The following is a 27,437-nucleotide window of genomic DNA, read 5'->3' as shown; positions in this document are numbered from 1 at the left end:
TGGAAGATAGGATTTGTAAGAACTATTCAGGTCTTTTGTGGTTTCAACTATTAATAAATGATATTGCATCTTTTCCAGGATTACTATGGAATTACATTCCCTGCTCCTGCAACCTTGACAAGCAGAGATGGGAGCCTTGCTAACAACCCATACTCAGGTGAGTGCTGTTTAAAGACAGAGGTAAGTGAGATGTGCTGGTTTTTGAATTCAGGTCATCCAGCTGTTGCTGAAAGAGCAATTGTTTTTCCCTTCTGTAGGCAATTATACCCATCCAAGCAAAGCAGGCAAATAAAAGCGAGCTTCTCACTCGCAATTTTGACATGGATTTTTCTGCATAGTTCTGATTAGTAATTCATATGGGTCTCTTCTGGGATAAAGTTGGATAGTGTTTGAGAACAAGTGCAAAATTGTTAAAAATGTAAATGGCAGTGTCATCTAGTGTCCTTCCCGTGCACATACAGGTGCTTGGAAAATACCTGATTAATACCTGTTTAATCTGTTTTCTTGAAATTCTACTGGCTTGCTTTCCTCTTTTGGCGGTGGAATGGACCCTTTCAGAACCCTCTCAGCAGCTCTCTATTCTTAGTTATTGATACTTTATCACTTCAGTATTCCCACCAGGAGCTGTCTGTTGCAATCATTCCCCTGCCCTCTTCGTAGTCAAATGGACTGCATTCTTAAAAGTGGTCTAGGAAGCCCTTCCTTGCTTTTTGCATTTGCTCTTCATTTATCAGTGTGCAGAGATTACATTGCAGCATGTTCAGCAAGTGGTTTTCTTCCGCTGCCATCTGATTACGGCTTAAAACTGTAGCCATATGAACTACAATATCTCTGATGCAGGTATTAAATCTTGCCATGTTTCTTGACAACCAGTGAAAGGGAATACTGGTCAGGAGAAGACAGATGTGAGGCAGATATGTTACAAAACCAAACACATAAACAGGCTGTTCTGAGTGCTGTCAGAAAATTGAAAGATTTTTTGAAGTTTTCTGCATCATAGTCACTTTTCTTGGGTGGCTGATTTCGGGTTAATAACCACATTTCCCTTCCTACTTCTTCAATAAGGTGGTCCACGATGCAAGCCTTGCTTTCCTGGCCTTCAGCTACTGTCTCCAGAACTTTGGTGGTGTGAGGAACCAGATATCTAACTAGTGATGCTTCATAAATAAACAGACATTGACAAAAATATGCCCATCACTGCCTGTAAATCCTAACTTGCTCTCAGCCCATGAAGCTTGGCTAATCAGTTTAACCTCCAGGAGAGTCACACTTTAACCCAACAACCATTTGCACTTTGGCTATTTACCATACTTCTGCTTTTAGCATATTTTGTTGCAATGATCTGATAGTAATGAATCTACTCAGTGTGTGTGAAGTAGGTAGGTATTAGTGTCTACATTTTACTGACGAATTAGTCACAACACGGAGTTCTGTGCCACAGACAGGCAATGTACCTGCACTGTCAGGAATAGAGACCAGGAGAGTTCTTCCCTTGGAAACCCACACCCTTTCAAGTATAGAATGTGCTTTTTTTTTTTTTTTTTTTTTTTCTTTCCAGCTATTTACTTGTACGCGGAAGATCCTTGTGGAAAAGCCTTGGTCATTCTTCTGACCAGTTCTTTCTTTTGCAGGTGATGTAACAAAATTTGGCCGTGGGGATTCTGCCTCTCCCGCTCCTGCAACCACGCTAGCCCAGCCGCAGCAGAACCAGACGCAGACTCACCACACAACTCAGCAGCCGTTCCTCAACCCGACCCTGCCACCAGGCTACAGCTACACTGGGCTACCTTACTATGCTGGGGTTCCAGGTGTACCCAGTGCATTCCAGTATGGGCCAACCATGTTTGTAAGTGTCATGGCCTTGGCTGTAACTTTCCCTTTGTGCCTCTCTGGCTTTACTCTCGCAGCAAAACATTCTCCATCCTGCAAACAATCTCCAAAAGATTTGTTCAAGCTTGAGAAAATAATTGCTGTCCCTTCCCCAAGAAAAAGTCATGAGCACAGGTTACATAAGTAGTAGGTAGCTGCAGCTTATGGATTTTTAGTGTTCCTGAAGATAGCTCAGTCTGTAGAGAAACAGAAACCAAATGCTGAGTCAGCATGCTGAGAGTGCCTAGGACATCTTTTAGAGGAAGTGACACCCCATGAAGCCGTGGAGCAGCACTGGTAGTCTCAGGAGGGAGGAAGTTATGTGGGAGGATCTGGTGCTCCGGGTGGAACAGTAGGTGAGTCTATTTTAGGACACTGTAGGACTGTGTTTTATGAAACAGCCTCAGGTGGGAGCTGGTTGGTGTGTTGTTTGATTCTGGAGAGTATTTTGGTTGCTCCTCTTTGGTTTCTGGATAAGAATTTCCTGCCTACAGTTAGTTCTATTGGACATATGAAAGAAATGTGGAGCCTGTTCTGAGGTGTGATTGCACTGCAATGAGAAGAAAGGCCGTGTGATGCAGGACCACAGGCAGCTGTAGCAAGAAGCTTGTGGCTTGCAGGGATCTGCTGCAGCAATCTCCTGCTGGCCTCGTGAGCACCACTTCCCATGTGATCATGTTCCCAGCTCCAAATTACTTTTCACGTGTGAGCTGGAGGTGCCTTCCCCACTAGGTGGCAGAGGGAGTTTGCTTTTAGCACCCAGCTAACAGTGCCTTTTGTTCCTTTCCTCTTTTGTTCAGGTACCTCCAGCATCAGCAAAGCAGCATGGAGTCAACCTGAACACTGCCTCGACTCCTTTCCAGCAAGCAAGTGGCTACGGGCAGCATGGCTATGGAGCAGGTATGCTCATCACTGTGCTTTTCACTGGAGCGTCTGCAGAGCTGCTTGCACACTATAACACATTGTCTTGTACACACCGGCAGGCTATGATGACTTAACGCAGGGAACGGCAGCTGGAGATTACAGCAAAGGAGGCTACAGTGGGTCATCTCAAGCACAAAACAAATCTGCTGGCACTGGACCTGGGAAAGGTAACACATGAGACTTGAGGTTACTCTTGAGTGGGATTTAGTAGGGCAAACTCCCAGTATTACCAGTGCTGTGCAGTCAGCATAGCAGACAGCTTTAAAGAGGGTCAAGATCCAAGCTGTTTCTCCATCTCCCGTATACAGAATGCTTTTTTTTCCTAATGGCCCAAGAATTCCTTCTAAACCTAATGCCTGAACCTCACATAAGGATCTGTGTGGCTGATGTGCAGCTTTGTCCTCCGTTACACATAGGAGAAGTGGTGAGCTGCTTTCCCTGCCAAAGTTGTCTTTGGTGAAGAATAAGCGGTCTTGCAGCATTTCTGTGTCGCTGAAGACAATGCAGCTGGTGCTGCTGCTGAAATGGTCACTTGCCAAATGCTGACTTGGATTTTGGGTTTGTTGGTAGGCATCTGAGTTAGCTGTGTGTTTAGTGAGCAGGGCAGCTCACACATCTCTGGGCTGTTGTTTCAGCTGCTGTCTGTATGCTCCGTAACTCATTGCATTGTTTCATGCCTGGAAATGTTTCCTCTGTAACTGCCAAGGCTAAGGAATGTACACAGCTTTGTTCTGCACATGCTGGTTAGACCTGAGAAATTTATACTGAACTGCTTGGCACTAACAAGTTCATCCTTGGGCTTAAGCAAATACCAAGCATTTGTGTGCATCTGAAACACCAGCTGGTCAGTATGCAGGCCTTCAACCAAAAGCCAGTGGTGCTCTGCTCAGTGGCCTGCAAATGAGCTGTCTTTTAGGAAGGGTGCAGCATAGGGCAGCGTCAACCCACTGGGTCAGGGCCTCTGGTTGGCTCTCATTGGCTGGAGAAACTACTGCTTTTATACTGGTCCAAGTGAAGCCACCAGATTCTGTCTTTGTAAGCCCACAAATGAGTGGCAATTTGAGTCAACTTGCTGGTGAAAGTGTGTTTCTGAGTCTTGTGTGGCACCAGCTAATCTGTATGGAAGCCAGCCTGAGTCAGTGATACTAATTCTAAAGGGGCAGAGGAATTTTGCAGACTTCACCCTTCAGCTTGATGTGTGAGGACAGGGGCACAAGTCTGTAGCAGATGCAGAGGCTCACTGCTGAGCACATTACTGGAAGGCTCCTGAATGCTGTGATAGAGCCAAATGCATCCCTAATCCTAGGGAAGAGCTGGCATTTTGTGAGCTAAATGAATGTTCAGCACAGCTAGAAGTGTATTTGAATCCCAGCTGTAGCCTGTGTGTAAAGGATGACCTATCCCAGTGGGCTGGTTTCCTGCTTTGCAGCGGGAGCAGAGGGTATTTTCGTCCTCTCACTCCTGTGCGTTTCAGAGAGTAGAGTAGAAGGTGTGTGGGGCAGAGGCTGCAGGTTTGAGTGCCTCAGCTAAGGCACCAACAGCAAAGCAAGCACACAGGGTTCAGGCTGGCTGCTGCTTGGCTTTCTCATTGTCAGTGGCTTTTTGTTTTCCAGGTGTTTCTGTGACCTCAAGTAACACAGGTGTGCCTGATATCAGTGGCTCAGTCTATAACAAGACTCAGGTGAGGAATGCTGGACCCTCCTCCCAGTGGCCTAAGGCCAGTCTGGTGGCTCAGTGGGATGCTGTCACTCAGGAGCATGTCCCAGGCTAGTTGGTGGCAGTGGGCTTTGGCTTTCCTTGGGCTGGCTCTGCTTGCTGCTGGAGAGGAGTATCTCCCATCTACAACGTCATCTCCTGACACACAAACTCCCTGCCCTGTCCCATGCGACCTCACACTCTGTTCCCTGGGTGCAGGTAGAATGTGGTAGCACCACTGGTTTTAGTCAAAAATAGCCCCCAGAGCAGATGAGTGAAGAGGATGTTTGCTTTTCTCCAGAGATCAATCAGCAGTGCCCACTCATGTGCCTGAGAGCCTCTCACGTGGGTACCAGCACTACTCTGCTCACCTGTGGGGCTCTTGCTGTGCATACAGTAAGTGCCTGGAGGAGCTGTGGTAAATGATGGGGGCATTCAGCTGTTTTCCTGTCAGGACAGTGGGACCCACCATGTTCCTGGCTGTGATCATAGAATCAGGGAATGGCTTGGGTTGGAAGAAACCTCAGAGCACACCGAGCCCCAAGCCCTGCCATAGGCTGGTTGCCCCCACCAGCTCAGGCTGCCCAGGGCCCCATCCAACCTGGCCTTGGGCACCTCCCGGGATGGGGCATCTGCAGCTGCTCTGGGCAGTAGTGCCAGTGCCTCACCACTGCAGGTCGGACTCCAGCCCCATGATATGTGCTTAGTATCAAGGGCAGAGCTCTGGCCTGGGGAAAGAAAACGTTAGTGCAGTTTCTTGCACTTTTGATGGGCTGTCACGGGTAGGCTGGGCCCTCTCAGGGTGTGAAGAGCCGATTTCAGGCAGCTGCTGCCATCCTATGTCCCACTAAGTGAAAAGAGGTCAGGGAAATCAACACAGTAATCAATAAAGTATAGATATTTTTTAAAAGTTACAGGCATTAGAACAGAAATAGGAGTGAGAACAGCAGTTGAATCTCATCTACTGAAGTGCTTGCGGGTGTTTGGCCTGACCTGCTCGTGGGGTGTAGGAAAGGTGCAGGGATCTGTGTTCTCTTGTTCTTGTCTGGTCTGTGCGTGCTCATGCTGCTTTCAGACAATGTTGATGTTGCCTGTTTGTACAGACGTTTGACAAGCAGGGATTCCACGCCGGCACACCGCCTCCCTTCAGCCTGCCCTCTGCTCTCGGATCTACTGGGCCCCTGAACCCTGGTGCTGCCCCGGGTTATGCTCCAGCCCCTTTTCTCCATATCCTGCCTGCGCATCAGCAGCCTCACTCCCAGATGCTGCATCACCACCTTCAACAGGATGGGCAGGTGAGCCAGCCCCTTCACAAAGTGCACCTTGTGCTCACCCACCTCTTGGTGTGGGATCTTTACTTTATTCTGAGTTGGTTGGTTTTTGCTTTGCCCATTTGGGAAGGCGCCCTGGCAAGATTGCAGACTTGGTGCTGTTAAGTAGACTGGGGAGGGCTATGGGGTGAGTCCTGCTTGGAAGAGGCCATTACGGTGTGGGTGCAGAGGGGTGAGCTGCTGCTGTTCTCTGGAAGTGAGCATTTGCACTGCAAGCGAGGGAGAAAGCAAAGCATCTGCTTGCAGATTGCATCACAGCTCCAGTTTCTGGTTTGGATTCATCATCCAGTGTGTTTCCTCACTATAAATTTTCCCTGAGGAAAAAAAAAAAAAGTGTTCTGCTTTAGAGTCCGTAAAGAGGAAATGACTGCTCTCTCTGAATGCTGACATCCATGGCTGGTGCATTAGCCTTGAGAGTGCTCCTTGACCTTCTGCAGCCCTGCTGTTCTGGTGGCCCTGTGCCTGGCCAGGTACAGCACAGCCTATGGCTGATGCTTATGTCATAGAATCACTGGAGGTTGGAAAGGACCGTGGAGGTCGTCTAGTCCAACCCCAACCCATGCCCATCAGCTGTCAGCACCACATCTTGTATCTTGAATGCCTCCAGGGACGGTGACACCACCACCCTCCATGCCAATGCATTACCATGCTGTCAGAAAATAAATGTTTCCTAATATCCAACCTGAACTTCCCCTTGTGCAAGCTGAGGCGATCACCCCTCATCCTGTCACTGGTACCTGGGAGAAGAGGCTGACCCCCACCTCACCATGACCTCCTTTCAGGGAGTTGAAGAGAGCAATAACATCTCCCCTGATGCTTCCCCAGACAGAGCAATCCCAGTTCCCTCAGCCACCCCACAATAAGACGTGTGCTCTGGACCCTTCTCAGCTCTGTTTCCCCTCTCTGGGTGCACTGCATGGCCTCAGTGTCACTTCCTTTGTGGTTCTAGGGAGGATCTGGCCAGCGCAACCAGCCCAGCACCATGCAGCAAAAGTCTCAGGCTACCAAAACCGCCTACGGCACTTCTCCATACTGGACAAACTAAATCCGAAACCGGGGAGGGGGGAGAGAATGAAAGGAGAAAAATGAAATAACGGAGAGAAAAAAAAAAAAAAGAAAAGAAAAAAAGAAAGAAAAGCCGAAGCCCATTCCTGGAATTATTAGGAGAAGTAACTGCTCAGCCAAATGTCTGTGCGGGGAGAACTGCAGCCATCATCCTCTGTGTGACTCGCCGGCTTCCTCTTTGAGTTGCTGTTGTATGTAATATATTTATGTATGTATTTGTAAATGTAATAGAGCCTAAATGTGGTTTTCTGCATCTTGCAGCCTGTTCTATTCTTTGTAGGAAAACTAATTATCCATTTCCCATCTGCACCAGGGCATCCTTCCTTGTTTTTTAAGCTCTGTGGGCTTTTTATCTCTGTCCAAAACAAAACTGCAAAACTGTTCTTAGTGGAGCTGATGAGAGCCCATTTGTTTAATGCAGTTCTAAATTCAGGCAAGTAAGGAGGCCTGGCTCCTTCAAACAGAATCAAGGCACGTCCTGTTGGTTGGATATTTGCTCCCATGCCCCCGTGTAGCTGTTACTTTAAATCAAAGAACAAAAAAAGAAATGATGATGTTTTATGGGCCTTCCCCTTTCTTTTGTCTCCCTCCTCCCGCCTGCAGTGGGCACAGTGAGCAAAGTGCCGCTGAGCCGGGAGCTCTGCCCTCACCTCCGTTTTCTATTTCTAAACAAATAAAACAAATAATAAAGAAGACTTTTTTTTTTTTCTTAATATCTTTTTTTTGTTGTTGTTGTTGTTTTCATTTTTTTTTTTATTTTTCCTTGAGCAAGAGACTTCAGATGGCTCAGTGTGTCCTGCGACCTCCTTTGCATCATGTGAGGCAGAAACTATGTAGCGGTTTCTTAAACAAAAGTCTGAACTGTGTCTCCTTCCTCTTTTTGCCCTGAGCCCCCTACCCAGCAACGCCTGAGCTGCTGGATGGGCCTTCACTGTCCCTCCCCACTTCTTCTAAACAATGACCAGGACGGCACCTCCTGGTGCTGTGGTCCTGCACAGTGCAGTGGGTGGTTTAGGAGTTTTCATTTTTTCTTAGCCTTTCTTCCACCTAATAAAGTTCTGATCATATCACTGCTGTCTGTGTGCTTTTTCTCAGCCCTTCCGGCAAAGCTTAGCAGGGAGGGATGGGACGGATGGTGAACAAAGGCTGTGTTGGTGCAACGGGGCTGTGGCCACCAGCCCACTGTGGACCCCATTCTGGTGCCTGCAGAGGGGAGTGGGAGGAGGGAGTGTGGCCTTGTGTGCATGGGGCAGAGCTGCTGCAGGCAGAGGGAGCTTGGCTCTGTGCAGCTCTATGTGGCCAAGCAGCAGGCACGGAGCTCAGAAGGATGAAATAAACAGGAAAGGCTGCACCAGCACTGGCCTTAGGCATGCTCAGCCCTGGGGGCTTCCAGCAGTCACCACCTTGCCTTACTTACTGCTGCTCCTCTGAAAGTAAAGCCTGTTATTTTGTTATTCCTCTGTGCAGAAAAATATCATAGAATTGTTTGAGGCTGGAGAGACCATTAGAGACCTTATGGTGCAACTCTCCTGCAATGAGCAGGGACAGCTACAGCTCCATCAGATGCTCAGAGCCCCTCCAGCCTCACCTTGCACGTCTCCAGGAAGAGGTATCCACCACCTCTCTGGGCAACCTGTGCTAGAGCCTCACCAGCCTGACTGTAAAAACTTACTTCCTTATATCCAGTCTAAATCTCCCCTCCTTTAGTTTGAAAGTGTTTCTCCTTGTCCTGTCACAGCAGACACTGCTAAAGAATCTGTCCCTGTCTCTCTTACAGCCCCCCTTTAGATACAGACGGGCCTCTCTCAGGTCTCCCACAGCCTTCTCTTCTCCAGGCTGCACAGCCCAGCTCTCTCAGCCTGTCCTCGTAGGGAGCTGCTCCATCCCTGATCATTTCCATGGCCCTCCTCTGGACGCACTCCAACAGGCCCCCGTCTCTCCTGTGCTGAGCACTCCACCTGTGGACGCGGTGCTCCAGGTGAGGTGTCACAGCGCAGAGGGGCAGGATCCCCTCCCTCCAAATGCTTTGGATGCAGCCCAGGATCCGGCTGGCTGGCTGGGCTGCAGGGCACACTGCTGGCTCACGCCCAGCTGCCATCCACCAGCACCCCCAGGGCCTTTCCGGCAGGGCTGTGCTCTATCCCTACATCCCCCGGCTCGTACTGCCAGTGGGGGTTGCCACGACCCAGGTGCAACACCTCGCACTTGGATCTGTTCAACCTCAGGAGGCTCACCTGGGTGCATTGCTCAGCCAGTCTAGATAAAAGAAAAAATATCCCCCACTGGCATTCAATGATGCTTGCTGAATGTTTGTGGAGACCAAGCAATGGATGTGCACACAGTGAGGCAGTGGGTGGTGCATTCAGCAGTGACAACTGGTCGCCTCTGCTGGTGCAGATTTTTACAAGCACAGCATTCCCGATCTTGTTCATCTCTGGCAAAAATGCAGAGCTCACGGTGATGACTGCTGCTGAAAAGTTGTGTATTGTGTTCTGTAGCTGAGAACTTGCTCTATCAAGCAGTGTTACTGTGTGCTCTGTATCTGTTGTAGTTTCCATGGAAATAAATAGGAGGTATCACTTTGGCAGCAACCTGCATACATCACTGCTTCCCACTGTTTGCACTTGGCCACAAACGATGGGAAAAAAGCTCTCCCAGCACCCACTGTGCCCGAATTTGTGCTGCATTTATTGTCCCACCTCCTGCTGGATGGGTCGAGCACAGCCCCAGCCCCTGCACCAGTACCTCTGGGAATTCAGCTCCAACCCAGCACTGCTGCAAGAGTTCAGAGCTCCTACATGGCTGCAGCCCAACTCCCCAGCCCTGCCCTGCGCTGCTGCAGTGCACAGTGCCAGCAGCAGCTCTGCACCACTGCTGCTTCCCACCGCAGCCCTCTAAGCCCAGACCCATTCTGCAACTTACTCTCTCCCTTTGCTTTCGTTTTGGGAGGTTTTTCTGCTGCTCACTCCGCTCACAAAAAGCAGGCCTGATGTTCTTGCACCCCTTACCTGTGCCTGTATGCGCAGCATAGAGATGCCCAACACAGGGTGCGGCAGCAGTGACTCAAAGCTTTAAGTAAACCCATGCAAACAGAACAGCTCCAGTAACAGCGATGTGGCCGTACAGGGGTATTTTCATTTCACATTTTTTATTAGTAGACAGATGTGCAGAAAAGACAAAATATAACTACTGAAGGGGAAGACAACACAAAAATGCATCAGTTAATTCTCTCTCGTAAATTATATTGAAGAAAAAAAAAAAAAGGAAAACATCTGGAATTTCAGCTAAGAAAACTACTAAGAACCCTAAGTGTACCCTGCTGGTTTCAGAATGGGTGAAAACTGCATCTGAAGGGGCTGTGGTTGCAAATGTAAACGCTAACATGGGCTGAGATGGGGAGAGGGGTTAAGAAAAACCAGAATACAGCTCAGGTAAACATTTCTCCTCAATCTCTTAAATAGTTTCAAAAAAAAAAAAAACCAAAAAAAAAACCCTCATACTCAGTTTGTATCTCTAAAAAAGGAAACCAGCAAGTCAACAAGCAATGACACTGCAGGGACAGTGGGAAGAGAAATTACTCTGGTTAACGCAGGAGCTCTCAAAATAGGTCTTTTTTTTTTTTTTCCTTTTTTCTTTTTTTGTCTTTTTTTTTTTCTTTTTTCCTTTTTTTTGTCTTTAAAAAAAGGGTAACAGAAGAATCATGATAATGCATCTTACAACACCAAGCTTGAAAATACAAGTCACTGGAGAGTATACAGTGAAGACGGTCAAAAGTACACGGGAGCTCCTGAAAGATGCAGTATCCTCATTTCCAACCAGGTCAGCAGGGCAGCCCCAAGCCTTGCTGGAAGCTGCAGGTGGGATGCAGGCACACAGTGCTGGGGCAGCAACGCTGCTGGCTGCAGGGCTCAGGTGCCACCAACCTCCAGCCCTCCGCACCTGCAGCACTCTGCAAACAGCTTTGCTGCCCCTATGCATGTCGCTGCAGACATTGCACTCTGCACCTGCTGCCCTCAGCCTGCTCTGGGGATGCATGCAGACCCAGGAACAGGCTTGCTCCCACCACCACGCTGCAGATGGTGCCGTACCATCGAGAACCCCGCAGCAGACAAAGGGCACAACCATGTTGTTGTGCTTGAGCCTGGCGGTCTCAGCAGAGTCTACCCTGCTGGGGTGGAGAGGAGGGTCTCACCAGACCTGGTGAAGGCAGGAGGGAAGCTGAACACCACCCTAAGGGTCAATTCAAGCCAATACACCACAGCCAAACAAGAGCACATGGCAAAGGGGTCACGGTGTGGAGGGACCGAACAGGAGGGTGCTGCAGAAGACAGTGTGTAGGATCCCCTGCCCAAGAGGGCTGCAAGCTGGGCTGACAGCTCATAGGGACATGCAGGAGCCTTCCCTTCTGCCTGCCCCCAGAGCCCAAAGCAGCACAGCATTGCTCTACACAAGCAAAAGGGAAAAGGCCAGCATGGGATTCAGGCTGCAGGAAGCAGGGCTGCAAGCGAGTACAGGGACCATCAGCCTCTCCCCTTGCCAAAGACAGTTTGGGGATAAGCACCAGCTGCAGGTTTCTGGAAGCAGCATAGCTAAACTGGACTTTCTTTTTAACCCTAACTTAATCTGGAAACAAGAAGTAAATAGCAATCCAGGGCTCAGCTGTACAGATGTGAAGTGTTAAGTGTTTATTTTAGGGTTCATACCACAAGCCACCTCTTTCTTATCGTGAGCAGGCTGAAAAGGAATACTGTACCTTTCAGTAACATCCCATCAAGCTCAACACACAGTAGCTTTACACTCTCTGCCCCCCACCTTATAAAGGAAAAGCCACCACCACAAGGCTAAACGAATGTACACACGCTATTATTGTAAATGGAGCAGCTAAACCTTGGCAATTTGCTTTGTGTGGATTTTTTTCTTCCCAGTAAATGCAGCACTTGAGCTCCCAAAAACACAGCTTCCAATGTGTTTGTTCCAGCTTTAAATACATTAAACACCTCAATGCAAGACTGTATTGAATTCAAGAACCTAAACGCGAGCAAACCTTTTTTGCTGTGAGTGTTTTGTAGAGAAGTGAAAAGGGGCTTTCTTTTTCAAAAAGAAATCGTAATACAGTGATGAAAGGGTTAAGAATGCAAGAATTCAGACATTCTGTGGAGGGTCTCTAAGAGGTCCATAAAAAAGGAGCAAACAGATCCATACAACAGGAGACAGCAGGAGACAAAAGTTTTTTGATTCCCCCCCCACACTTTTTTGCTGGACTGCTGCTAGGTTACCGCTGCTCCCTTCTGGCCTGAGTTGGCAGGGCAGTACAGGGGCACAGAGGGAGCAGGTCACGATTCCTCGTTGCCAGAATCATCGTCATCGTAACAGTCGGCGTCCTCCTCCTCCTCATCTTCGTCATCAATGTCGTCATCATACAAGTCGTCATAAAGCAAATCCGAACTGTTGTCATTGGAAGGCACTTTAGTTTTGATGCAGTACTCTGCCAGCGTAGTGGGGACCTTCACGCCATCCTTCTCTGCCTCAGCTTTGGTAGCCAACACCTGTTTCCTGGGGGAGGACAGAGCAGGGTGAATGGGTGCAGGGTTCTCCACCTCCCACAGCCCCATTTGCAGCCCACAGCCAGTTGAGGCACTGCCAGCAGCAACAGATCGAGTTCCGATGGCCCCGCGTCTGGGAGCACTCCAAGTTTGTTTGCAGCATGTACCCTTCCAGCAACATACAAAGTCAGTTGTTACACTGGACTTTGTGCTAGAGGCTCGTCGGAGCTCAGAGCAAGTCTCATTACATCGACTGCCCTGATGCACAAGAGCTGTTGTGGGATTCCCTAAGATGATTACATACTGTGGGAGTTTCCAAGATGCTGCCCACAGTCTCCTCCACCACTGAAGACCATCTCAGTTTGCTCAAAACTGGGATTTCCAAAAGTATTTGGCACCTCTCAGCTCTGATGGTACAGTGAGAGTGACAGGAGCATGGATGCACCCCAATATCGGGGTGCTCTACCAGCCCACAGGGTCAGGGATCAGGGGTCAGGCTGCCCCCTCCTGCCCACTCCTGGAGTACTCCTAGTCCCACTGCAGCCACTGGGGCTGGCAGGGGCTGAAACTCCAGCTGATCTCCTCGCTCAGGTCAGGCCAGCAGCCATGCTGGTGTCTGTTTTTCGCAATGTGGCAGCAGCCACTCTGCAGCAGGGGCTGCTCACTTGTGCTTCCAAACTGCCCCAGTTCAATTTGCATTGTCTTCCCTGATGAACCATGAACTTCTGAGCAAAGGACAGTCAAGACTGAACAATGCTTCAAGCTAAACAAACTCAAAGCTTTGCAACCATTTGCCAAATCCTGCTGATACTCCTTCAAATTGGAGGGACAAGATTATGATTCATGAGTGCATTAAGCACAGAATTAGTAGGATGCAGATACAATTACAACCCAAGCAAGGCAGGCAGTGCTCAAAGGCAAGCATGGACTTCGACTGGGGTTTACTAGCCACGAATAGCTTTTACAGTGTACCATGCCAGATTAATGTGAAAAAGGAACAATTCAAAGACAGATCAGACTGGTCCTTCTGCTCCAGAAGTCTGCACCTATTCTGTGATAAAAGACCTATGGAGACTGAAAATTTGGCTTGGAATAAGAATGTAAAATTCACTTCTAAAGCAGTAGCCACAGAGAGGAGACCACTCAGCAAGTTCTGCAAGCAGTCTGTTCTGTAGGATTCAGAGCATGAGGTGAGTAGCACAGCATCGCAAGCTGCACAACTTACCTTATGATTTCAGCATACTCCTTGTCTTTTCCTTTACTGTCCCTCCATTTTCTGAACATGACTGATGCATCCACATTGGCAGGAGAGAATGTGTTGGGCTCATTAAGCAAAGAGATTACACTCAGTAAGATAGTCCTGAAAAAGGCAACCACAACAGCAGGGTCAGAGCAAAAGCACTCACAGATTCTGGGTGCTGGCAACTTCTTTAGGTGATGCATCAGAAAAGCACCAAAATGCATTGTTTGAAGTCAAAGCTTAACCTAAGGATAAGTGAATAACAGCTGAAGGGAAAGCAGGTACTTACGGACTTGAGCTGCCATGCCCAAGTGTTCCCCTGTGCTGAACTGCCAAGGCCTTTCCTTCAACACCTGACCCAAAAGCTCATATTCTAGCTAGAAGAGAACAAGCGTGGAGAGGGAGCACAAAACTAAGCACACTCTGGCACATGGCCCATCTCTTCTGTTCACGTGTCTGTGACAGGGGCAGCCAGCAGAGCTCGGATCGGACCAGATTTCAGCTCATCCACACTGCCTGTGGATGGTGCAGGGTTGGAGCCTGCTCCCAGTGACATTCAGCTTCCCAGCAGAATGCTGGGCTCTCTTCCCAACCTTCTGTGACCCAAAGCCCTGCAGCCAGGCCTTCCTGCCCTGCTCAGAGGCTGGAGCCAGGCATCACCTCTCCTCTGCACATGCAACTCCAGAGCTGCTGTGGCAGCAAGCACAGCAGCAGGAAGGCAATGCAGATGTTTTGGGTTTTTTTTAACACCCAGGCAAACTGCCAAGCACCCAGCTGGATTCAGCTGCAACACCTCAGCAACACCAGCATGAACCACTTGCATAACCCCAGCACAGAACTCTCCTGAATTTCTGTCCACTGCACAGAGCTAACTGGGCACACTGCTCTGCAAGCACCACCTCTCACCCAGCCCCTGCATTTCCTGTGACCCTCTGCAGCAGCCCCACTGCCACTTGAACGGAAGGAAAGAACAGAGACAAGTAATATGCCTTGAAATTACAGCAGAACACAGTGACTGCTCTGCAGAATTTGATGAAGGAGACTCAGCCCCCACTGTACTCAAAGTGATTTAGTGGTGCACTCAGAGCGCTGCACGCTGAGCACATCTAGCAGATCATAACTGGGATACAATTCCAGGAAATGCTCGGTCATTTTGATGCTCTGCTCCTTGAAAGGTTTTGAAACTAAACACTTATGTCTGGCCAGACTGTTCAGCACAGATACCAGGAGCCCTCTGCAGATCATTTTCCAAAAGATATAATTCAGTAGGAAGAGAATGACAGCTCTAGAAAAAAAACTGCTTTGCCAGGCTGGAATGATGGGCAGAAGAATCTTCCACTTCATCTCAAAGATATATCTAAAAGCCCTTGATTCCTAGCAGGCAGGATGTGAAGCCAGGTCAGTTCCAGCAGTGGTTTTACTGCAGAGCGAGCAGTAGAGGAAGGCCCAGGTAGGATAGGAGTTAGCACCTGGATTCAGTCACTTTGTCAGAGCCACTGTCAGATGTAAGTACAGCACATTCTTATTTCCAGTAAAAAGTCTTGGCTTTGGCTTTACTGACAGTAATGTTAGGTCTGGACAGCTTCTGCAATCAGCTCAGTGTGCACTAATGCAACTGAAAAAGCCAACAGGAATTAGCGTCCTTAGAAAGCAAGGAACAGCAAGGCAGGGCATCACCTGTCTTCACAAGACATGGAAATACCAGCACCTTGAACACTGTGCTGAGTGCACACACTGATGATAAATATTATGGGCTGGACAAAGGGCACAGTGGACTCAGGGGAGATACTGAGAAGGGCAACTAATATGATCAAAGATCCTCTGCTCCCAAGACCTGCCACCACTTCCTCAGCTTTATGGCCCATTAGACATGAGAAGGAACAGCACTACCTGCCACACAGGTCACAGCTGCATTCCTTTACATCTTGCTGGACTTTTGCTGAATTTACTTACAGCTGACTTATCCAGCTGCAAGTGATAGGAAAGTCTCTATTTATTGTGCTTAAAACACAACTACGCTTGACACCTTTAGAGGTGAGAGCACAGGTGCTCTCAAAGTTAAGAACAGTATCCCCCTGCTACAGACACTTCAAGCATGGTAGTAAGCTGCCAATACTCAGCAGGACTTAGAAAATGAAGAGAAGCCCTGGGCTGTGCACACAGCTCATTACACACAAACGTGCTCCCCTCATGCACCTCCAGTCCTGCTGCCTCCAATCTGACAGACTCTAGAGTCTTGCAGAGCCAGATGGGACCCCAGCAGGAAGGTCTGCATGCAGCACTTAGCCCAGTGGGTGATGCTGGCAGAAGGGTAGCAGTTAAGGACAAATTTTGTTCCCACTTGCCGGTGCACCTGAGGAATGTTTTCTGCCCAAAAAAGAATATTTTCTCCTTAAGCCAATGCGTTTTGGGAGAATAAGCACTGAAATCTGCATCACAGTAAGAAGCAGCAGCAATCACAACTAGAAAGGTTAAGTCTTGTGTAAAGTTTTGTGTTGCATACGATGAGATAGTCAAAATGTGCATGTGACCTAAATAATGAATGCCTTAGTCTGTTTCTTAGCTATGAATTGAGGCTTGTCATCTAGTCGTCACAACTTGAGGAGATAACCACATCAAATATAAGAACAGTCTAACAGCCACGTGAGCAGAGGGACAACTGAATGTAGCTCAGTGACACACAGTTTAAAAGCTATTTAAAAGAAAATTAAAAACAAATCTGAAGTGGAACTTTTGAGAGATTGCTTCATGCTGACTTGTACTTCAGATGGACTGGATAACATTTGCCTTGACCTTCACAACTTCACACAGCTAAAATGCACCATTTCACTTGAGCCTTTTTAACCCTGAAGTAGTGTGCTCCAGGAGGGAACATCAGTTGTTATAATCTGCTGACTGTTAACATTTCCTAGTTTCTTGCCACGTTAGTTCTAGTTCAGCACTCTGAAGTACATGTTACAAACCCATTCCAAGGGTCAAGAATCCAATAAACCCCCCCTTGCTAGATCTTTGCTTTGACAAAGGCTCTTTTCAAATGAATTTAATGAAGCTAAGTTAGATAAAAGCAGAGGCAAACTCTCAGACAACCTTTTCAAACTGCTGCATTCCCTCACAGGGACTAAGAACCTTTGGCTGGATCTACCAATTAAGATGAGATTTAAAGAACCAACATGTAATAAATCATTCTGAAAACAAGCGTAATTCCCATATGTTATGGGAAAAATTAGGGGTAATTATTTCAACCTTATTTGGGTAATGAATCACATCAAATAGTTGGAACAGAAGTACCTGGGTTCAAGGATTTTCCACTACATCACTACTGCTTCACACGTCAGTGGTCTGTTATTTGATATTTGTTTTTTCAGTTCTTTATTGGCAGTGTCTTAAGGTTAGAAGGAAACCCAGCTAAGTTTTAAAAAATGGTCGTGTTAGCCTTGAATGCCTCTGGTGCTTAATGATCCTTTCCTTTTGGTACCTAGAGAAACACCTAGCTAACTACTCAAGACATCACACTATAGGACAGAGATACGGGCCTGTACTAGAAGGTACACCATAGGTAAATACTAAAAGATGTCCTTTTCAATGAGTGACACCTGAAAAGGGTTTGGAAGTGTCTGCTTTAAGAACATGAAAACCTGTGAATAGTACGGAAGGCTCTACTTTGTTAACCTGGCAGCACGATACACAGTGTCTAGTATTTTCAGACAGCTTGCTAAGTCTGGTTCCTACCTGCTTCAAGCCCTGAAAACCCCTCCAAATCTTAAATTCCCTTCCAAGCTTTTTCCCAACACAGGCTTTAGTTTAGGAGATAGATGACAGGACATACAGGTCACCTTTGTGCATCACTGCCTCCCACTGTTACCTGACATTTTGGGTAGGGTTCCACCTCTCAGATGGCAGCTCTCCACTTTGTGGATCATCTACAGGTGGGTGAAGAATTGAAATACATACATCTCCATTCTGAAAGACAGAAATGAAAGTTGAGAACAGCCTGGCTAATGGTCTGAAGACTCAGTTCAATCTCTGGCTATGTTTGAACAGAAATCTTGTTGATAAGAACATCCCAAATGACAGTAAAAACCATGCAGGAACTGGAAACGGTTCTCAATTCTTCCTGGGTCTACTGTATTAACATGTTCAAAAGCTTTCCTTGCTTAGAGCTTGTTTGCAGATTGGTACGAAACAATCTCAGGCTAAGAGTTTTAAAAGAATATAGCAAAGCAAACAAAAATAATAGTAGATAATAAAAGTATATTAGTCTCTAGATAGCATATACTACCACAGTAATAGCAATGAACTTTTAGTCACACGAGACCCCATGTTCCCATGTCTTTTTTCCCCCAGTGATGATTGAGTTAGCAACAGGAATCTTTAAATCCAAGGATTTAGCACTCTATCCTAGTTCAGGTATCAAAACAATGCTTCTCCTGGGATGTACGCAAGTCAAACAGATGGTGCAAGCCAGGCTTACACTACTCACTGATGACAGAGCTGTTTGAAATATCAGGTGAAAAAGCAGGAGGTGCTCTCTGAAGGTTCTACTGAAAATCCCTTCCAACATGCAAGAGGAAGAATATTTCGGGAGCATATGGAAGCCATACAGCCACAGAATCCTCAACCTGTGTTTAACTCACCAATGCTGAATACTGACTTAAAGCTTTATAATGCCTACAATTTATAAATACTTTAAGAAGCCTGTAAAACCAATCCTCTGTTTGCAACAGCACCCTGACATGGTTACTTCATAGGAGTACTGTAGCATTATCCATCACAGCTGTTGTTTCCCAGCAAAACTGACACCAAGTGTCTTTGTGCAGGCTGAAGGGAAGCTACAGATGGGTTCATGTCCTCCAAGCTATGCTGTCTAACTGCCTCTTGCAGCCAGCTATGAAAATTACTTACTAGCTCTCAGAGGCATCCTAGGCCTTCAGGTGGCATAGCCCAGGATGATAGGCAGTGTTCATGCTGTCCCCTTGTCACCCTGACCTAATGGGTTGATCATATCAACAAGAGAAACTGCAGATGAGCTTGGTTCAAGACTGAAAATCGATAAGGCAGTTCCCCCTACTATGTCTTGGCTGCATCCTGAGGACTCTCCAACGCTATTTTGCCCACAGGAGCTGGAGCACAAAGCAGCAACGCTCACAGTGATAGCATCTGTGCCTTTGAGCTCCAGCCAGTGATCATGGCTGCAGATAGCAGCAGCTCACCTGAAGAGCCTCCCCAAATGTTCATGATAGTAAGCTGAAACAATGACATTTGTTTTACAGTTAACTGAGATCCTACTTCAACACTGAAGGCTTGTGATTGGCATCCAGAATTCAGCTACTCACTGAACCTGCCAGTTATACTAATTTAGAGAGCTGTCATCATTTTGAAGCATCTTTTCATCAAGAACATAACTACAACACCTGGAGCTGCTGAATACCCAAGCACATGTTTATACTGCTGGAAGAGTTTGCCATAACAAGGCAGTTTCTCCTTCTGGATCTCAAGAGATTTGTGCAACCTATAAATATTTTTATTATCATTTTAAGGTGAAATCAACCCTACTCAAGTAATGTTTGTGTTCTCTTCTGGCTTTATTCCAAATTCCCTCTTGTTTACACAGGTTCTCCTTTAAACATTTCCTGGGAAAATTTAGTGATGTTGACCTGGAAAAAGTGTTGCTGATCACGAGAAGGAGCTGCAGCACTTGTGGGAAGTCTCTCATATCATCAGGTTAAGCAATATCTGGGCCAACAAATATTTGTAGTATGAATATAAAGAGGGAAGCAAGGATTTTTCTCTTTTGCTACAGTCGGTGTTACATGTTTGAGACTACACAAGGGCAAAGTTGAGTCTGAAGGAGCAGAAGTGTAGTAGCACCTGATGAAGTCAGCACAAGGATTTAGGGATCAGTGTAGTCAAGTAGATAGCGTAGTCATCCTATATACATTTTCGAAAGATAGATGTATCACTTTCCTTGTTTCTATCAAGCAGAAGAAGGAAGAGCCTATACACTTATTATGACGGAATGAGAAGGTTGTGCTACCTCAAAAATAAAAACCTAAAGTTAAATGTAGTTTTAATGAAATTCAACTAGATGACCAAGCAAATGGGATGAGGAAAACACATAAGTTACTGAAGTCTTTGCTCAGAACTGGAATGTCAGCCTCAACCTCTCCATCTGGTCTCACCAGCAGATTCTGCAAACTGTTACTTTCTTTCATCTTCACTTCACTGAAAGATGTTTTTTTCCCTCCTGACAAACCCTCAAACCTCAAGCCCTTCGCTGATTTATTCTCAGTTTCATTTGGAGTTATCCCAGTGCCTCATCTTCAATGCTTAAATGTTGTTTCCAAAACAGCCTGCAAGCTGTTTCAGATTCCCTCAGCTCCAAGAAATATAGCTACTAACATAAAGAACAAAGATGAGTGCTGGAGTATTTGAAGAGTAACCCTGAAGAACACACATCAGGTTTTGGGTTAGTTTCTCCTCCTACCTTCAGCTGTTTCTAGAGCCAATTTTTCATCTTTCCCACTGGCACTGGGAGAGGCTCTTTCCAACACTCATTTTGTATATACCATTTTGGTAACCATTTCCCACTCACCTCCTGCATGAGAATGTCTGGATTCAGAAACATCTACGCTACAGTTCTGCAATAATCTGCAGGTGTCGAGACTTTTTTTTAAAATTTTTTTAAACTTATTTATAGATCAAACTCCCACGCTACTGAGAAAGATCCCTAAAGAGAAATGCTGTCCTTGGCTACATGTTAGATTTGGTGTCAGGTCCAAAACTGAAGCCAGCAGACTGTTAGATGACTGATTTTTAGGAAGACCCAGTGCATAACAAGGCAGTATCCTCCTGTGCATCTAATAATTAGAGCTAATTACAATCCTGTTTTGCACTGAAGTTGGGATGAGCTTTTGGCTATTTATGACTAAAAGATCAGTGAAATTCAGTGTGATATTTGGAGAGCACTCATCCAGGGCGGACATCCAGCAGCAGTGACTTGTTAGCAAAGGGCCTCCAAAGCCCAAGGCATCAAATGAAGCCATGGTTTGTTCACAGCGAGGAAGAGAAATGACATTCCTGTTTGGACCCATAGGAAGCCTGCAGAATCTCTTTCAGGAGGACAAGGTGACAGGAACATTTTTGAAAGGCCTTTAGCATCTTAAAAAGTATTCTGGTAGCAGTCCTAGCAGGCTGACTTTTGGTTAGAATATTCAAAAGTTTAGCAGAAATTTGATTGGCCTTTAAAAGCTTAAGACATGTTTTGATCTACAATAGGTCTTCAACTTTCAAATACGGCTTTCTGAAACTGGTTGATTCTGAACCAATTGCACTAATCTAAGTTGCACCAAGCAGCTTGCTTTCAGCATCACAAAGACAATGCTTTCAAGCTAGGGAGTGCTGCTTGCCCAAGAGCATTTATAGAAAAATATTCCACTTCAGAAGCTGCCATTAGGTGCACCAAGATCCAGTTATGGATTCATCAGCCCACAGTATTACCCTTTGAGTGTGACTGCTGCACGAACTGATCTAAGGGCTGCTTCAGACTGCCAACCAGGCTGCACAAGACTTCTGAAGCTGGACTCCAGCTCAACTCCAGTTCTCCTGCAGTCAGAGTGCCCCAAGTCCAAACCCCTTCACTTGTAGGCTGGTTGCTGCAGAATACTTTTCCTTGTTTTGTATTGTTGCTTTACCCAGTTTTGTGGGATGTGCTGAAAATGATAATGGAAAGCACACCAAGAACCACTAGTTGCTTATGTACCACAACAAAGTAAGGCACCTTTATCCAAGAACCCCTTGAAACTGCTGGCATTCACAGTGCAGTGTTTCACCTGAGGCTGCCAGTTGTACTTGTCAGTATAATAAAGGCTCCATCCTTTCCTACAAGAACAGTACTTCATACAGGTGTTAGAATTAACTGTTCAACCATGAAGCTGGCATTTAACATCAACAGTTAACTGCTTCAGTTATGGCCAGAGATACTGACTACCAACAATGTAAGTTTAAAAAACTAGAAAACCTCACATGCCTGCGAAAAAACTTCTTTAAAAAACAAACAAACAAAACCTTACCTCATAAATGTTGGGGTGCCACATTTTGGTAAGGAATCTGAAGGTAGGTGGTGAATACGGATAGTCAATAGGGAATTTAATGTGAGCCTGGAAAAAGCAAAACATCTCAGTTAGGGCAAAAGGAGATAACAAGCTACCATTACAATTTCCATCAAGGCCACAAAACAGTTCATTTTATATAACAGTGCCCACGTGGATTTGCAATACAACTCTACAGTTTCAGTCAAAACAGAACAGTAACCAAAAAAGGAAAAATTTGAACACCTGAGCCCTAAAAGCTCAAGATCACCCCTGATAATAAACCAAAAGGTTATTTACCATGTCCTAATTCAAGCAGCACTACCCAACAGCTGTTGTTCAGCGGGGTAAAACAGATGCAAAAAAACAGAACTCAAGATATCATTGTTTCTTGCTGGGTTCAGAAGCAGGCTAAAAACATGTGCTGTAGTGAGACTATCTGTTTCACATGCGCCAGTGCAAAACTTTTAAACTAATCTTTTTGTGAGGAAAAGGGATTTAAACGCTTGCTTATCTGAGACCCAAGGGGTTTTGTTTTCTTATGAGGAAGGGACTGGTCCATCTGCCTAGTTTCCTAACACTGTACTTCTTGCCACAACAGACAAGCCTGAATACTCTTTGTGTCTGTTTAATAAATCTGTGCAAACCAATGAACCAAATACTGATGGGCTAGGACAGCAAACACTGCCATCCCACACCCGTGCTGTCAGCAGACACTGGTGGAACAAGACTCAGAGTTGAGTCTGTTGTGCAGAGGCTGCAGAGATCCCAGCACTGGATATTAGCATCTATGCTGTCCTGCCATTCAGAACAGCCAGAAAAGCCAGCCAGTAGGGAATAGCTCTGCACTGCAAAGCCCAAAACCTTCCCCTGGTGCAGTTCAACCTGCCAGGAGCCCCGCTAACAGCCTCAGATTGGATCTCCAGAGAAGCACCCCCCATCCTCTGCCCCAGAGCTGTGACAGAGAACACAAGAAATAAATCCCAAGCAAGTCACACATGGAACAAGCTGAACCTCTGCTCAACCCCTGCCACTTCAGGTTGGGTACTGGCAAAAAATTTATTCTCACAAAGATGGAGGCATTGGCACAGGCTGCCCAGGAAGTTGGTGGAGTTATGGAGACGTGTCACTGATGGACCTGGTCAGTGGGCATGGTGGGGATGGGCTGACGGCTAGACTAGATTATCTGAATGGTCTTTTCCAACTTCAATGATTCCATGATTCAATGACTCAGCTCTTAGCCACCTAACCCAGAAACAGTTGCTGATCTTGTTCATAGGACAGATTATGGGATTTTTTTTTAATTTTTTTTAACAAAGTTCCAGAAACATTAAAAAAAATTAGTATGAGCGGTTACGTTCTTGGAGTGACCTGAGAATGGCCCTTCAGATGTGGTGAAACAGTTTCAAGCTAAAGGAGGGGAGATTTAGACTGGACATAAGGAAGACGTTTTATACAATCAGGGTGGTGAGACTCCCCAGCGGGTTGCCGAGAGGGGTGGTGGATGCCCCATCCCTGGAGACACTGAAGGTCAGGCTGGAGGGGCTCTGAGCACCTGACAGAGCTGTGGGTGTCCCCGTTCACTGCAGGGGAATTGGAACAGATGGTCTTTAAGGGTCCCTTCCAAAAAGATTCTTTGATTCTACCTAAATAGCTGAATGCAGTTTTACTCACAGACAGGCATATGCCTGTGCACTGTAACCCAAATTTTATCAAGCCAAAGTGCCAGGCAGCCAAGAGCAGAACTTGCCTATAAAAGCTCAGTGGCTCACATGGCTTACATGCTGCACTCTTCTCATGCTACTGAATGTACATAGGTATGTTACAGCAGTATCAAGCCCTTACACCACAAGAATCTGCCCTGGCACATTCGCAGCCACATGATTCACATCTTCTTAAACAATCCTAGCCCACGGTTTAAGGGAAGTTACGTGAATGGCACTGCTCCAAGAAGAACAGGTGAGCTCCTGTTATCGCCATACCGCTGTAGAAACAAGCAAGTGCTGCAGCAAGGTAGCTGGAACGTGCTGCCCAGGACTGGGAGTGGAGCAAAGATTTACAAAGGGCAGGGCAGGTTTAGTTCAGCTCAAGCACTTGTATCTCATAGGTGCAGACTTCTCCAGACCACTGGGACTTTCCCAAGCCCACTCCTGTGCTTACGTGCAGTTTCGTGAGATCTAAGACATGAAACAGCCCAAGGACTGAAATTAAAAACACAAAAGACAACAAAGACCAGGATGGAGCTAACTAGAAGAACTCTTGGCAGGAGCTGTATGCGTGTCTTACATACAGGTGCAGTTCCTAACTGACTAAAAAAAGACCTCACTGGTAGCATGTCAGCCTTGTCATGTTCACAACCCACATACATGGCTGGGGGCTAAGGAAGAAGACCTCATTCCAGCCAGTACAGACCCTCTGCATGCATGTCATCTAAACCTGAAAGTTTCATCTCAGTAAGACTACTGAAAAAGCCAAGCCAAAGCAGCATTTATGGTCTGTGAGCATGGCAGAGTCATGCTGAAGTTCGAGACACTGGAAGATGGCTCCTAGTTTTTAAACCCTGTTCTACAGTCACAACTCTGCAATAGGAGAGGGCAACTGGACTGCCTGCAATAGCAATCATCACAGAATTAATGAAAGCTGATGTCTCACTATAGGAAGAATGCCTCAAGCTCCAGAAAACGCTCCAGACAATTTCTATCTTTGTGCAGAGGCAGCTGAGATACCAGCTTGCCTGTAATCAACACTATTTCGAGGAATCATAGGACCACTCTGCAAGATGGTTCTAGCTAGCCTGTATGTTTAGCACATTTAAGAAGCTGTACTGACTGTAAAAAGCTCAATTTCAGAGCCACAAGCCACTGCAGTAGGAAACTCCACATTACAAGCAGGGATTTTTTCCTAGTAAGTGCCACTTTCAGATCCCCATGCTGAGATCATTTAGAAGATGAAAAGTGAAACAGCTGTTTTTCCAGAGCATTACAAACAAGTCTCAGAGAATTATTCTGCATCTCTTCTGTAACAGAAAATCCCATAAAATTACGTAACACCACTCTATACGCACCAAATGCTGTTTGAATTTCTGATAGGCTAAGCTAGCCAAGAATTTCCAAGACAAATTGCAAGACTGCTTGCAAAGATAAAGCAACAACCACAATTACAAGTCATTTTTTTTTTCCCACTGCAAGCCCAATTCTAAACGTATTAAGAGGGGAAAAAAAAAAAAAAGACTGAATTAGGCAATAACTTTATTTAAGAAACAAAGCAATAGTTCATGAGGTTTCTTCCTACAGTTTCAAGCTGAGCTCTCAAAACTGCTTCCCATTCCCAGCAAGCTCAGCCAGGACTGCTACATACTGACAGTGGCAGAGGTGCAGGGCAACTCTTTGTCAGCCTGCCTGCATCCTGACAAATGAACTCAGTACTCGAGATTTAACTCATCGCCATCCACAGACACCCCATAAGTTTCCAGCCACTACTGCATTTACCATGTGTTTGACTCCTACAGACATAATCCTATTTCAGAGTCCTGATTTCAGCTGCCCTCTCACCTTGGCTCCTCAACACCACAGAAGGCACCTGACAAAAGCAGGGTCACTCATCTATTCCTCCCCCAATTTATAACTTGCCATACTTACAGGCCCTAGAAAGAAATGCATGGACTCCACAAGTGCTATGTCACACAGACCAGACTGGCAAAAGATTCAGCCCTCTGCAGGCATCTACTGCTACTGCACAAGAGCTTCAACCTCCAAATCACACCACAAAGCATTTTAAGATTATTGTTGACAGTACCCTCACTTCAGCTGTTTCCTATTTTACTGCCTTGCTCCTTGGCATTGTCAGTGGTGATTACACTTCAGATGTGTTTAAGTTGTCTTCAGACTCCATATTTGGTAAGGCACAGCCACAGTGAAATCTACATATGTAGAAAAACAAAATCCTACTAGATATCCAAGCCATCAGACTGAAAATGCAAACCCAGTGTTTTTACCAGCTGCTGAAGTAAGCCAATTCAGTCACTATGAATAACTAGCACAGTGACTTCGAGTTTCCAGAGGTCTTGCCACATAACTGAATCAACGCTTACATATTAATACCATCTCCCTCTTGGTGGGGAACACTTACACAGGCTGGACTCACTCCTAATTTAGCTGTTTAGAAATCCAGTATTTATTCCAGCCCAGCTGTGTATGACATTTTGTTGTCTGACACTGTTTTCTTCTACTTCTCTTATGCGTATGCTGCATTTTCAAGCAGTGAAGGCAGGTACAGTGAATCCGTCCTATCCGTCCTCTGCAGAAAGGCAAGGGGGGGGAGAGCAGGGGGAGCACCCATTTCCTGGAAAGCCACAGCATCACAAGTGACCTAATTTGGTGATATCGGGAACGCCAGCAGCTTTTAACTGTGGCCACTGGAAACTGCAGCTTTTAGACGTTTCTGACAGTGACAGTTAAGGTAATTTCTATTTTGTAACATCACCAGCTCAACACAAGCCCTTTGAACACACATCTCCTGCCAGCACAGTGCTATCTGCACCATGCATTTAACACAGAGAGAGGCAACGACAGCAGGAACTACAAGACCACCACGGGGTTTAGTGTAATTATGTAATCCCACAAAATGCCCTTTATTGCTTGTAGCACATCCAGCATTTATACAATTCATCTAGTGGATTTTCTTCTTCCACATTAAACCTGGATTATGGCATGCAGTATTAAACACCATGTGCTGGAAAACACATTTAGTGGAGGTCAGCAGCCTGTTCTGCGCACCAGTGAGGTTTAAAGCGCCCCGATGTCCTTCCGCTTCAGAACCAGAAAAGCAGCACTAAGGCTAGGCACATTGTACTGGCTCAGTATTAATTTAATAACCTTTTCCAATGATGGTCAATTACTGGAAAAGGTAACAAGGAACGCAAGAACAATGTTGCTATTTCAGCTCCAGATAGTATGACCTAGGACCCAAGCACTTTATTGTAGTAGAACTGGGGACAACTGGTTTATATCCTGCGTCTATTCAGCCTGGGGAAAAAAAGATTGACAGGGGATCTGGTAAATGTTTATAATAATTTAAAATGTTTATAAAGGGAGGAGTAAGGCAAGTGGGTGAGGTCGGGCTCTTCTTGGCAGTCAGTGTGTAGAGATAGGACAAGGAGGAATGGCATAAAACTTGAATGTAGGAAGTTCTGTAATAACATGCTGAAGAATTTCATGGTAAGGGTGACAGAGCACTGGAACAGGTTGCCCAGAGAGGTTGTGGAGTCTCCTTCTACGGAGATATTCAAGACCTGTCTGGACACCTACCCATATGATCTATTGCAGGAAATGTGCTATAGCATGAAGGTTGGACTTGATCTCTTGAAATCCCTTCCAACCCCTGCAATTCAGTGATTCTGTGTGTTCTGGCATCACTTCCCAGCAGCACCCAGATCATCACATTGACATGTGCTTTTAGGGTAGTAGGGCCTCATCTCCACCACCTAAAGAACCTGAAGGTGCAGGAGTCCATGGGACTCAATGAGATCCATCCATGGGTTCTGAGGGAACAGGCAGATGAAGTTGCCAAGCCACTATCCATCATATTTGAAAGGCCATGGCAGTCTGGTGAAGTTCCCATTGCTTGGAAAAGGGGAACATTAGCCCCCATTTTCAAGAAGGGAAAAAGAAGATCCAGGGAACTA

The 27,437-nt window shown here is 46.2% G+C and overlaps 2 protein-coding genes across 13 annotated transcripts in view; one reads left to right on the top strand and one right to left on the bottom strand.

Moving 5' to 3' along the window:
* Positions 1–7,954, top strand: part of UBAP2 (ubiquitin associated protein 2) — a 227,114-nt gene extending 219,160 nt beyond the window's left edge. For 5 of the 12 annotated variants that reach the window (XM_040655471.2, XM_040655468.2, XM_040655470.2 and 2 more), the window contains 7 exons: positions 79–157; positions 1,632–1,846; positions 2,670–2,769; positions 2,853–2,960; positions 4,407–4,474; positions 5,592–5,783; positions 6,769–7,951. In XM_040655471.2, coding sequence (XP_040511405.1) covers positions 79–157; positions 1,632–1,846; positions 2,670–2,769; positions 2,853–2,960; positions 4,407–4,474; positions 5,592–5,783; positions 6,769–6,864 — 858 coding nt within the window. In that variant the 3' untranslated portion in view covers positions 6,865–7,951. Of the gene's footprint in view, positions 1–78; positions 158–1,631; positions 1,847–2,669; positions 2,770–2,849; positions 2,961–4,406; positions 4,475–5,591; positions 5,784–6,768 lie in introns of those variants that run through there. The other 7 variants (NM_001277105.3, NM_001398300.1, XM_046905277.1 and 4 more) reach the window with 5 other exon arrangements.
* Positions 7,955–10,013: 2,059 nt separating this feature from the next.
* The window catches only part of UBE2R2 (ubiquitin conjugating enzyme E2 R2), a 52,627-nt gene continuing 35,203 nt past the window's right edge, over positions 10,014–27,437 (bottom strand). Inside the window, exons 2-5 of the mRNA NM_001031411.4 lie at positions 21,737–21,823; positions 17,530–17,627; positions 13,653–13,787; positions 10,014–12,437 (exon numbers count right to left, since the gene is read on the bottom strand). Coding sequence (NP_001026582.2) covers positions 12,218–12,437; positions 13,653–13,787; positions 17,530–17,627; positions 21,737–21,823 — 540 coding nt within the window. The 3' untranslated portion in view covers positions 10,014–12,217. The remainder of the gene's footprint in view (positions 12,438–13,652; positions 13,788–17,529; positions 17,628–21,736; positions 21,824–27,437) is intronic.

Source organism: Gallus gallus, chromosome Z (assembly GCF_016699485.2).
Source record: "Gallus gallus isolate bGalGal1 chromosome Z, bGalGal1.mat.broiler.GRCg7b, whole genome shotgun sequence".
NCBI classification, from domain to species: Eukaryota; Metazoa; Chordata; class Aves; order Galliformes; family Phasianidae; genus Gallus; species Gallus gallus.
The sequence above is the reverse complement of the archived record's forward strand: the minus strand, read 5'-3'. Positions and strand labels throughout refer to the sequence as shown.